Source organism: Corvus brachyrhynchos, unplaced genomic scaffold (genome assembly GCF_000691975.1).
Source record: "Corvus brachyrhynchos isolate BGI_N302 unplaced genomic scaffold, ASM69197v1 scaffold32, whole genome shotgun sequence".
NCBI classification, from domain to species: domain Eukaryota; kingdom Metazoa; phylum Chordata; class Aves; order Passeriformes; family Corvidae; genus Corvus; species Corvus brachyrhynchos.
Window position 1 is genome coordinate 12,613,939 of NW_008237919.1, and position 13,098 is coordinate 12,627,036.

At 39.7% G+C, this 13,098-nt stretch overlaps 1 protein-coding gene across 4 annotated transcripts in view; it reads left to right on the forward strand.

Moving 5' to 3' along the window:
• TRHDE (thyrotropin releasing hormone degrading enzyme) overlaps positions 1–13,098 on the forward strand; it is a 252,723-nt gene that overhangs the window by 170,341 nt on the left and 69,284 nt on the right. For all 4 annotated transcript variants that reach the window (XM_017733245.1, XM_017733246.1, XM_008632816.2 and 1 more), the window contains 2 exons: positions 2,774–2,839; positions 5,274–5,461. In XM_017733245.1, coding sequence (XP_017588734.1) covers positions 2,774–2,839; positions 5,274–5,461 — 254 coding nt within the window. The remainder of the gene's footprint in view (positions 1–2,773; positions 2,840–5,273; positions 5,462–13,098) is intronic.

The window sequence follows — 13,098 nt, forward strand, 5'->3', positions numbered from 1 at the left end:
GCAAGGGAAGGAAAAATTGAGTCTGATCATCTGGTAATGAAAGTTCAGGCAGGGTCACAGAAACTATTCAAACTACCTATGGAGTCAGCAGCTTGGGGTGGTGGTATAACTTTGCAGCGGAGCTGGGAGTGGTTGGGTCTGGTGGAGTTCTCAGTATAAAACCTGTTAAGGTCTGGGGTGGGGACACATTCCATATATATCTGTAAAAACATGAGTGGCTTGGGGAAAGTCAAGTGGGGAGCAGTAATGCACTGTGTGTTCTAATGCCAGAAGTAGGAAGCAGCAGATGAAACCGGCAGACAGGCAGGCATTTGGAGCAGGTACCACACAAGAGATCCCTAAAGTGGGAAATGCTCTTTCATAAACTGTTGCAAATGTGAATTTGTATAGGTTAAGAAACCAACCAGCCAAATTCACAGAAGAGAACTATTAAATGCAAGGATACTAATCTGCTTAGGAATTTTTGTGCCATGAAGTGCTGGATAATGGAAGAGCAGTTGCATGCTTTTCTGGTTTTATACTGTTTCCAGGTGTCTGCTACTGGTTATTGTTGAAAACAATATATGAGGATAGGAGTAGGAGGATATCTGGTGAGACCTGCTTCAGAAGCCTCTGGCTCTTGTGCCTCTGGAAAGTGCACTCAGATTTGAGAATGCAATGTAGATGTACTATTGAAAGTCTATTTTGATACATGCAGTCACTTAGGACTGCTTTTTGTGTAAGTATATATTTGATAACACTCCTAGTTTTATGCTGTGTTTATGGTCTTGATGCAACTTTCATGGAATAATGACAAAATTGATGATTAAGTTGTATGGTACCAGGATTGTACCAAGATGTTGTCTTTCTTACTGTATTTTCTTATTTCATGGTAAAGGTTAGGATTCCTTTTGTTTTTCTTTGTGACATAAACATGTTAGATTGGACGATAATAATTTTTTAACTGAGTGACGAGCCACATTTAAACCTCCCAATCTATGTATTGGGAGGAAAAAACCCAAACAAAACCAAACCCAAAAGAAAAGGGCAGAAGCATTTAATCTCTTTGCAGTCTTTCCGAACACAAAGTGTGAAAGTCAGTAATGGTAGATTGGTAAACAGGGTTATTGCCGGGATGAAATCCTCAAGTGTTCCACCCATTTTATTTTGCTCTGATGATTCTGAAAGCATCTCTCAGAGGGACCAATGTATGCAGCATTTTCTAGTACTGCTTAAAATGCGGGTTGTATATTTGTTGTCATTTATTTACCTTGTCCCACTTTTGTTTATTCCTATTTTAGCTTTCTAATTTGCAATTCAACTTCTTTAGCTTTGGAAGCTATTGAATGTTTCATTGTGCCTTAAATGATTCTGTATTTTTAGGCAAAATGGATGCACACTGTGCTATAGGTGCGGCCTATATAATATTGTCTTTTTTCTGATTTAGTCTCATGACATTGTTAAGACTCAGCACTGCATTTACAGAATCAGTGTTCTATTTAGCCTTTGTAGTCTGTGATTAAATGGGAGTTGTTGCTTGTTTTACTATGAGTTGGCTGACAAAAGCTAAATCTGTCACAGGTGCTACAATTTTTGTATCAGAAAATTTGCTTTCCAAATACTAATTATTCCCAAAGTATCTTACTTCACACAGAGCATACAGTCAGCAAATTTGTCCCAGTTTTATCATTGTGCAGTAAATTAAGGTTTGTCTTCTACCATTGTGTAAAGTGAAGATGGTAGAAATTCAATTGTAGGAGAACAAGTTGATGTACAACCTCCGATCTGTTTTTTTCACTTAATTCTCCTAATCAAATGCTTGAAATGTATGTTATTCAAATAATCACGGCTGAATTTCACTTTTGTAACTGAATGAGCTGTTGTCAAGGGACATGGGATGGTGGGAAACAACAATGTTGTCTTTCCAGAAGTCATTAAAAAAAGGAAGTATTTTATGCCTGAAAGACCTAGACCCAAGCTGGTCATATGCTTAAACTATTAGTTTGGGAAGTTATTTTAATATGATGAAAGCTTTTGAGGAATTATCCTTCCGGTTGTTATGGGAGAAGAATGGACCTTCAGTTATTGGAACTGTGGGAGAATAAGTGAAAGCTTTCAGTTTATAACCTCCTCAGACTCTGAGTCACATATGGCGTGAAAACACACACGTAGGTACCTGTGCACAAGCACGGAGTTGGGTTCCTGGCACTTCCTCCACTGCTCCCTGTTGTGGAGAGCCTTTGTGATAACCTGTTACAACCTTAGTTGCCAATATGATGTATTTTGACATTGAAGGGCCAGGATCTCCCTAGATAAGAGTTTGAAGTTCAGATATTCTATTGCTCAGTTAAATCTTCTGTAATGAATCCAACTGGCATCCGAGTGAACAAATTTTTGACACTAGACAAAGCAGAATGACCTGCTAAAATAGCAACTGGAACTGTGTTTCAGCAGCTTCTCCTTTTGTTGCCAAGAATTACCTAGGAACCCCTTCTAAGGTTAGATGTATATTCTAAATATATATCTTCAAAATACTTAAATTATAGAATGACTTACACAGAAAAGGAAGAGCATTGAATGTTGTAAATGAAATTTTTAGCAATAATTTTTGCATTGCAAACTAGCTTAAGGAACTGTTTATTTATTCCCGTAGGATGAACATACTGTATATTTCTAGATTTCTAACAAATGCAAGCATTGATGTGATTTAAATTCTAATAGCAGTGATGCACAGCTCTAGTCGTTTGGCTTGTGTATAGTAATACTGATTTGTATTTTTATTTTATTTCTGTAGGACTATTTAACCATTCACAAGTATGGCAATGCAGCCAGAAATGATCTCTGGAACACATTGTCAAAGGTAAAATGCTTTAATCTATTGCACTGAGGGAGAAACAGGAATTTGCTATGGTATTTTTCTTGGTGAGATTGGGAGTGAATAGTGCTTATTGAGTTCTTCAAACCACAGAGCAAATATAAAAACTGATGCAAAGAAATTCCATTTGAGTTAACCTAGTGGCAACATGAAAAATATGAGTTCTGCAGCATTTCTATTCTTTGTTATGTTAGAATATATTCTCCTGCATGTGCTGTGTCACTGATGTGCATTGAAAGATACCTCATGAAATCTGCTATCATTTGACTTCAGTGGCAGCACACTGAGACCCATAAGCTGGAAAGCACATGAAAGTGCCAAGCTTTGGCATTTCCATCATGTGTGTTTGTGATTTTGTATGGAGTTAAGATTTTTGCAAAGGACAAAACTATTACAGCTTTAAAGTTTGGTGTAAACAGAGAACTATTTACTGTAACATTTGGCATGCTGTAGAGACTTACATTTGTATATCCAGGCTTGGCTTGAGTTCTAGAGCCTGGTCTAGGGCTCCATAATGGCAGACTATAATTTTTGTAAGATGAGCGAAGCATGCCTGAATTTCTCCTCTGTGGGACTAGTCGGAGCTAGTCTGAATCTTCTCCAGAAATAAAGACAGAGTGCAAGGCAAGGTGGAGTACAGTCCGAGAGTTTTGGCACAAGTACCAGTTCAAGCCATACAAAATGTGACAATCTAGTTGTAACTATTGACACCAAAGCTAGGATTCAGCTGGAGGCCAAGACATCTTCATTTATCTAGACAAGCAGGTATATACATTTAAACTAGGTGTCTGAGATCCAGTTGTTCTCACTTTCAGTTGCCCATTCACAGACTTTTAACAGCTTTTATCTTAATTTATCCTACCTGGCTTTCAGCTGCCACATGAGAAGCATGTCTGTTGTAGGTAGACCAGTTCTGAAAGAATGTGTTGAATATTTTAGGACATGTCATTTGACACTAGGTGAATAGGAACAACTGGAGTGCCAGAAATCTAGTGAATTTAGTCAGCAGAGCATAGAGAGTAATTTAGTTGACTAGCCACTACATGATTATTTTATAATAAGCCTGAACCACTGACTGTTGACCAGAGACTTGAGATAGTTCAAATACAGGCAACTAGTGCCAGATTAGGTGCAGTAGGATGTTCAAGACATTCAGGTGTGTCTAATCAATATAGCATAAGATATATGGCAAAATCTGTGCTCTTTTGGAGTGGCAGGTAAAGGTCAAATGACATTAGTCACCTGCATGTGGGCAACTGAATGGAGTACTATATCTGTACTGACTGCTAATGAGAGTTGAGACATGTAACGTACAGTCAGGATTTTAAATCTATGTCTTCATCTGTAGCTGAATGTCACTGCAAGAATCTTTCTTGCCTTCCTGTGTTAAAGCCTCTGGGACACTTCTGGGCAATGGGAGGTCAGAGGAATGAATGTTGTCTTGAAAGAACAGCAGAATCCACAGCTGATAACGTAGAACAAAACTGAGACTGTATTTTGGTCCATAACCACTATAGCTACACTGTATGCTCATATATACTGTTGCAGCTAATAATTCTGTTTGCTTCAGCTGTAAATGCACTTGTTGCCAGCCCCTTTGTTCCTAATGCAGTGCAATTGCAGCTTCAGTTCTGAAGACATCTTCTGCTTGTATTCATCAGAGGTTGCTCAGTCTGTGATCTTGATCTGTTCGACAGCTGGGAGCATGTCCGTCGCTGAAGAACAAATGATGCCTCTTTCTCCTCATATCCAGTCTCATCTCCCGTGATGCCATAGTATCTCTTTGTGTTTCAGATGAAAATCCACTTGTAAAAGAGCATTTTTATTGACACATGGAATCAAATACGAACACATTAATCCTCCATGTGTTGTGACAGGTGCAGTTTATGAAGCAGGAGGGGAAAGCTTGGTATACATAGCCTCACTTTGGATGTAATGGACAGTGTTTTCAAATAATTACTCACTTGATTTTTAGAAAAGAGTAACTATATTTTTAGAAATTAAGGCCCTTCAAATACACCTTATTGTAGGTGCCTAGATCAACTAACACTGGGTCTCTTTTAACCTTAGCTGGTTAAGAATAGCTACCCAGTATTTCTGTGGCTCTTGTTAAAATCCTGTAAAACAGGTTATTTCTTCTGTTACAGCAGAAGTACTTGAAGGATGTAGGAAACATGACTTTCTGACTGTCACTCCTCTCTCTTGTCAAGATAACTCAATGTTTATTTTTAAGATACACAGAGGCTTAAGTTCAGTTACGTAGAGTGTGTGCATTGGGTGTAAGTGTGTGTGTGTGTCTGCACACGCACATGATGGTTATTTTAACCTCCAAAACCGGTTATGATCCCAGGGACAAAAAAAATGTTGTATGTGTTGATACTGCTTCAGTGTATTGAAACTTTCCTTTATTTTCTTCAAGGCTTTAAAAAGGGTTGGAAAATCTGTAAATATCCAAGAGGTAATGGATCAGTGGACACTACAGATGGGTTATCCTGTTATCACTATCTTGGGAAATGAAACTACAGACAACATCATAGTCATCTCCCAAGAGCGTTTTGTTTATGATAGTGATGCTAAACCCAAGGACCCTGCCCGTGGGGACAACAGGTACTTGTATTTCTCAATTACTATCTTTCAAGAAGCTGTAGTTGTTTAAGGAATTGTTTTATGTGTGTATTTTTATGAAAATGGCTTTTTAGAAATCTGAGCTTTGCTTGGGATACATAGCATGTGGCAATGCTTTAATTTGAACTGTAGTAAAGTTGAGACTAATTAAAAGAATTGAAAAAAAAAAAGCCCATTTGAATCCTGACAGTTCTCTGTGGCAGTGTCTTGCATCACTTGTCTGTTTCCTCTCCTTTCCTTTTGATTTTGTCACACTCAATGAAGTAATTTGGAATGCGGTTGGAAGGCCTGATACTTTAAGAAATTCTTTGGAGTGGACCTCTCCACGCTTATACATTGAGTAGGCAGATGTAAATGTTTGTCAGCTACAGCCCTTGCTTGACTTAGGAAGCAGTCAGGAGCTGAACTGGACCTCTGTAGAAGGCACGGGGTTCCAGCTGTTTCATTTTTGGTGCCAGCTGAACTGGTCATATGGGAGCTGTTAAACTGGCTGAAATGAGCATCTCTGTCTCTGCCCCTTTTCATTTCTTAGATTGCTTTGTTCCTGCTCCCAGCTGATTCTATATGCTTCATTCATCCCAGAGACAAGCTGCCATTCCTGGCTGATCTGGGGAATCCTCTTTGTTTCAAGCTGTTTTGTCATCCTATTTTAAGGCCAAGAATAGCTGTTGCTAGCTGATGCTAGAGAAAGTCAAGATAGCATTTGAAATTTCTGTGTTGACCTGTTCATGCTCAGTGTTAAAGAGGGCAACTATTAACCTGGAATATTCTGTGTTTGTCCAACAGATTTAAGTTTTTAAAAAGGTAAAATTTAATACAAAATTTTGATTGACATGGCTGGAGCTTGTAGAATATTCCTGTTGAGGAAGGCCTAAAATTCTAGTAACATGTATTGGAAAGTGTTTAAAAGTTCATTATCCTTTTTTAGAATGTGAATACTATGGAACTCAAACATGACACAGAGTAAATAGTTGTTTTTCTGGCTGTATTGGAACAACTTAGCAGGTTATTAAGCATCTGTCTATGTTCTGGGCTGAAATTAGTTCCTTTGTGAAAAAGAGATAAAACAACTGAATGTGGTCTGTTGAAAGTGTTCATGACTCACAGCTCAGTGCAGGAGGAGAGAGATTCTCCCTTATTCTCTTGAAAATTTCTTTTGTGCAAATGTATATATGTGTAATGTAATGTGAGTGGATTTTACTACTCAGAAGAACAGCGATTCTTGAGTTTTTTGATTTATAAAACAGATATGTTAAACCTTCTAAGTACTGTAGAGACTTTCTTAAATAGATTTTCCAGATATTCATTATTGATTGAAGTAACTGCTGCTGTAATTTATGAGTAAAGACTACTGGGTGTGTAAATGACACCAGGGTGATATGGTGAGTTGACTCTGGGTGGATGCCAGGTGCCCACCAAAGCTGCTCTATCACTGCCCTCCTCAGCTGTGCTGGGGAGAGAAAATATGTTGAAAGGCGCATGAGTTGAGATAAGGACAGGGAGAGATCACTCACCAGGTACTATCATGGGAAAAACAGACTCAACTTGGGGGGGGTGTGGGGGAGGAAAATTATTAACAATCAAATCAGAGAAAGGTACTGCATAAATAAACAAAAATCTTAAAACAGTTCTCCCGCATCTCTCCCTCTTTCCAGGCTTAACTTCACTCCTGATTTTCTCTACCTTGTTCCTCCCCAGCAGTGCAGGGGTACAGAAATGGAGCCTGCAGTCAGTTCATCACACGTTTCTGCTGTCCCTTCCTCCTCAGGCTCCTCACACTCTTCCCTTGCTACAGCATGGGGTCCCTCCCACAGGAGACAGTCCTCCCCAACCTGCTCCATCATGAGTCTTTCCCACTGTCTGCAGTTCTTCACAAACTGCTCCAGTGCGGGTCCTTCTGCTTCAGGGTGCAGTCCTTCAGGACCAGGCTGCTCCAGTGTCCCCTGTGGGGTCACGAGTCCTGCCAGGACCCTGCTCCAGCCTGGGCTTCCCATGGAATCATAGACTCTTTCAGACCTCCACCTGCTCCAGTGTGGGGTCCTCCACAGGCTGCAGCTGGATCTCTGCTCCTCTGTGAACCTCCATGGGCTGCAGGGTCACATCCTGCCTCACCATGGCCTGCAGGGGAATCTCTGCTCTGGTGCCTGGAGCGCCTCCTGCCCCTCATTCTGCACTGACCTCAGTGTCTTCAGGACTGTTTCTCTCGCATAGTCTCCTTTCTCCAACTGCTCTTTCCCAGCAGTTTTTTCCCCACATTACCTCGGAAGTGTTACCATAGTGACGGATGGGCTTGGGTCTCCTGGAGCTGGCATTGGCTCTGCTCAATATGGGGCAAGCTTCTGTCAGCTTCTCACAGAAGCCACCCCTGTAACACCCATGCTACCGAAACCTTGTCATACAAAGCCAATACAGGTGAGAATTAGACTTACTTTTATTTTCATGCATGACATTAATTTGTAATTCAAACTGTCTGTTATCATATGTTGAATAGCAGAGTTCTACACGAGGACAAATTCTCCTGGGTTTCTTAGGAGTTTTTGTTGACAGATTTTATCACAATTCTTGTTTCTAAACATTGGAAATAAGATTTAGTGCTAGAAAGAGCACAGAGAAATATTTCCATGTGAGCCATGCCAGGAATTTAGTATCTTAACAGGCAGTACAATACATATATGTATCTCCTTTGGCAAGTCTCTTTGCCCTTCTCTTCCCGCTTTGGATTGTTTTTTTCTGTGCTTCCATGTCCTTTTAAGCAGAAACGGGAAAGAAACCCCTTGCCTAAGGAAAGCTTTACGGATGGGTTGTTTACTCCAGCCAGTTAGCAGATAGAGCTAATTTGCCTCTGCCCAGTTGAAGTTGTTTGAAAGCCATGTTGTGTAAGTATAAATACCAAAGAACAGAAACCATATACATTTAGCAAAAGGTGAAACTTACCTATGCCATTCACTTTTCAAAAATTGTCTTTCAACTTATATTAGTCTTTTGGCTTAGTTATAAATTGGTATCTGAGTGTTATAACACTGACCATGCAATTTATTCATACACTGCCCACAGGCGCATGGCTGTGTATGCACAATAGCCATGTGTCATTAATGTCCTTTCATACCATCAAATTAAGTAAAAAAACAAGGTTGAGATACTGAAAATAAATGTAATCTTTTAGCTGGGAATGACCTAGATATTTTTCAGTTGTTTGGTTTTTTCTTTTTTTTTTTCTACTGCTCAAGTGACTATTGTTTCAGTTGTTGTGAAAGCAGTAGACAGGGAAAATCACATTAGCGTGTGGTCATTTGATAATTCGAGATGCATTACTCTGCCTTGGTTTTTAATATTAAAAGAGCTGAACTTTGTATTACCTGACACAGTTTTTCTACAGGTTCACCAAGAGTGGTGGTAGCACTGTTGGGCAGCGCAATGTTCTGGCTCGTTCTGTGGGTGGCTTTGGTCAGGAAGTTGGCAAGGGTTTGCTGATGTCTGGTGATGATGTATATATATATGTGTGTATATATATATATATATATATGTAATCAGCATGCCAGCTTTGGGGGTGTTACAGATCAGTGGCCTAATTCACAGTCCAATAAAGTTGGTGCTTACCTCCCCTGCATGAGCGGTGAATTTAGGCGTTGGACGCATGGCTCCTTGGGGAACCATAATAGGCACTGTAAATAACAGAGAGCAAATGGTATTTATGCCACATTTGAGGCCATGCTCTTGCAGGGCAGGCAACATTGGCTTCCTTAGGGTAGTTTATCTATGGGTTAATTGTGATGATCATTCTGTACACCATAAGAAGCAGAGCTGCACAAAACACAGAAAAATGTTCAGGTCCAGGCATTTCCAGGAGTTTATCATCTAAACAGACAACACAGTACATACTGGAAGGCTCCAGGGAAGGCTCTTAAAGCATCCATCTGCCCTGTAGTCTTTAGTTATCCAAAGGTGGGGCTGAAGTTTGGTATGGCACAGCAATAAATGTCAATTCTATTGCCTTCAAAATGATGAGGAGTTTAAATTTTTGGTTCAGATGCTGTCTAGGCAAACTTAACTTCGCCTTACTGTAGAAAGAGTCACTTCAGAGTAGGTCTTTCAAAGGTATCTACTACATAAGAAATGTAAATAAAGAGGCAACTGAATATTTCAGAACCATTCCAGTTTTATAAAATGTCTGTGCTTTGTTTTATGCTGTGTATTTATGCAGCAATTAACTGTTAAGAATAAAATGTGAAGCTGCATATTTAATTTTAACTCTGATACCATGTAGAGGAAGATAGAAGCAGCAAGCAGATTTTTCTAAGTGATAAAGGGTAAAAGTGGAAATTGTTGATACCTTTGGCAGTGGTTGATGCCTCGTCCATTACTATAAGTGTCTTTAATTCTTCTGCAGAAGAGAATGATTACATATAGTTGATTTTCCAATCTCCTGTATATTTGCGCTCCTTGTCATTATACCTGTAGAAAAAAGTGTTTCAAGAGCCATACATATACCAACTGTGATTTATTTCTGTGCATACAATCGACATTTATTTCTGTGCATAAGCTGTAACATTTGGACTGAAATTATAGAAGGTATACAGTTTCACTTCTTTGTACACTGAACATAGAGTTTGCTTGACACTTATGCCTTCACATGATCCATAGTTCTCATTTTATAAGAAAATAAAACTAACAGTGACAAACACTGTTTCTAGAAATGTCATTCCTTAGAAGGGCCACAATCACCGGCTTTGATTTGAGTGCCAAAGCTTGTGGTTGGTATAATGTTTCAGTAGCAGTTTCAGCTTACGCAAGCAAAACTTTAAAACTTCTATTATAACTGTATAATTCATATTCTATGCCCGTATAACAGCCCTTTAGTTAAATGTAGGTTTGGTCCTGGACTCCTGTGTACCCCTGTGAGAATAGATTATGCCCTTATATTATAAGGCTCCAAGGGAGAAGGTGATATTCTATCTGACAGGGTTCAGTGGGTTTCCCTGCTTACAGAAAATGATGATTTTAAGGCACTAGTCTCATCCATCATTACAAAACGGCTCACAGATATGACAAAAAGTCTTATGAAAAATAATCTGTGGTCTAGACAATAAACTAACCAGTTTTGATGAAATCCATAAACCTTTTATATACTATATTGAATAGCAGACCAAAGCTTTCTGGTTGTGGGTGTGTTTTGCCCTCTAAAAATATACAGAGCTTGTCTCTGCAAAAGTGGAGAAATAACCTTTCCAATGTTATCAAAATAATTAAGTTAATGTTGCTGGGATAATATTCATTTATACAGTGTTCTTATCATGCATGCAGTTTCCATAGCTAATCTTTGCTTGTTCATGATAATATCCTAAAGGGGAATGTCTTGCTAGGCGCTGAACACAGCTAGCTGTGAGGAAGGAGAAAAACAGGAAGATGAACAGATCGGGCTGTGGACAAGATATGCATACATGCTGTGGTGTGGTAATGCTCTGTGCCTGTCTCCGTGTAGCTAAACTGGGGAAAATTCAGTTGGACAGTGCAAGCCATGGACACGACCAGCAAAACCAGAGCTGTACAGACCCATGGGTCTAACACCCTGTAGTAATTGTGACAGCTGAAAGGCTTTACAGTGGACTGCAGAGCTGCTCAGCAGTCACACCACTTCAAGATGAATGATTAACTGCAGAATTTATTTCTCTTCAAGTCTCTTCTGAATTTCCTAGACAAAGATCATTTATTTATTCAGGCTTTGCAGAAAAAGGTCTGTGCTTGTCCCTTTACTGACAATTATTTTCATAGTAAAAGCATAACTATGTTTGGATATTACCATGTGTATTCTTTCTTAGTTGTATAGCATTATTACTTAAGCAGTGGTGGGGAACTTACTCTGTCCGCTTATCAGCTAAGGAGCTGGTTAAACACAAACCAAAATGTTAGGAGCACAAGGGGAATGCTGATTAGTATCTTTGCTATGTTCTTAGAGCAATTGTGGATTAATGTAGCATATGTAGTATTAATTATGTAATAAAAAGAACCATAATATGGACAAATATTGTTCCATAAACCGAGGAAAGAGAGCTAACAAAATATAAATAGAAAAAAAAATGCTCATTTACCTCCCTGTCTCTGAGAAATATCCTCTCATCTTCCATTTTCTCAGGTCCTTTGAGTGTTTTCTTGTTATGCCTTTCATCTTTACTATACCTGAAACATTGCGCCTGTATCAGTGCTTCTACCAGAAACAGCTATTGTGTTGCTACCCAGGGAGTAGATGTGGTACCCCTAGTTCATCTGGACTGACCTAAATGTCTCTATATCAGCTATAACAATGATGAAGGGAACAGGCTCCAGGAAAGAAAGGTACCAGTGTATTAGACACAGAGGAAATGGAATTAACAGGAATGAGATGAAAAAATGAAGAGTCCTTAGTGGATCACAGAACTGTGTGTGAACACTGCCAGATATTGATTTAACTATTTTTTTTAGCTGATCAAGCAGGGACTTGAAAATACTTGTTCTTGCAGAAGAGTGAGAAAGCGTGGGGTGCTCCTTCTCTTGAAATGCACACTGGAGGAGAGGGCAGCTCTATGACACCAATAGCTCTTGTCCTTTGATGTGCATAAGGACAGTCCTTAACCCCAGCAGCATGAGAGAGGACAGTGCTGTGCTGGGTGCTGCTTCTCCATAGGAACAGGCAGAGGGGCTGCCTCTGTGAGTGACCTGGAGAAAGCCTGCCTGCCTTGGGCACATGATGGAACAGTGCCTTTGCTGTGTTTACTAGCCCAGCCCTTGTGCTGTTCTCTCCCTGTTGCAATAGGGGTTTTTTTTTCTGTAAAAGGCACTAGAAAGTCATGTTTCTTTTGTCTTGCTTTTTCATTTTTAGAGGCTTTTCTGATTGTTGCATTTTTAAAAAAATCAGAATAGGAAATACTCTTCAAATCTCTTCCAGTACATATCTGTGCTGGTGTCTGCAGCAAGATTTTGCTGCTAGCAAAGGCTGCAGAAATGCCAGATATAATTTAGGACTTTATTTCCAAAACCATTTCTTCTATTTGCAAGAAGTTCTTCTCACTGGGAAACTTCCAGGACCCTCTGGTGTGCAGTATATGGGCAACTTTCAGTGTTAGAATTTGCAGAATACTAAAGAAGACAAAATTAGTGTATTGTATCATTGCTTCCTGTGTGGTGGCAGCAATAGATAGAAGTTAGGCTGAAAGAGAAAAGTTGCTGTTGTATTTTATTGTCACTGCAGAATGTGCCACTTTCCTCATCTTATTTGCTAACACTAACTCTCAGGAATTGCTAGATACCCAATCTAGTTAATTGACTCACATTAATTAAATCAATTTCATGCTGAGGAAAGGAGCATGTACTTGAGGGCAGCGCTGTGTTTTAATATAGAGTGAAGTCTTCAGGAGGTGAAGAGGAGAATAAGGACAGCAGTGGTTGTGGGGAGCTGCTTAACATGCAGTGGGTAGGAGAGGGAATGTGGCACGTCAGGGTGGAGGTGTGAGCGGGAGTGGAAGCATTAAAGTTGTCTAGCTGGAATAGGTAAATATGGTGTACCAGGGAAATGGAAAAGGCTTTTGAAGTGGGGGCTTTAGTGCGGGAAAGAGCAGACTGGGGAAGGCGCAGACAGCATTTGGTAG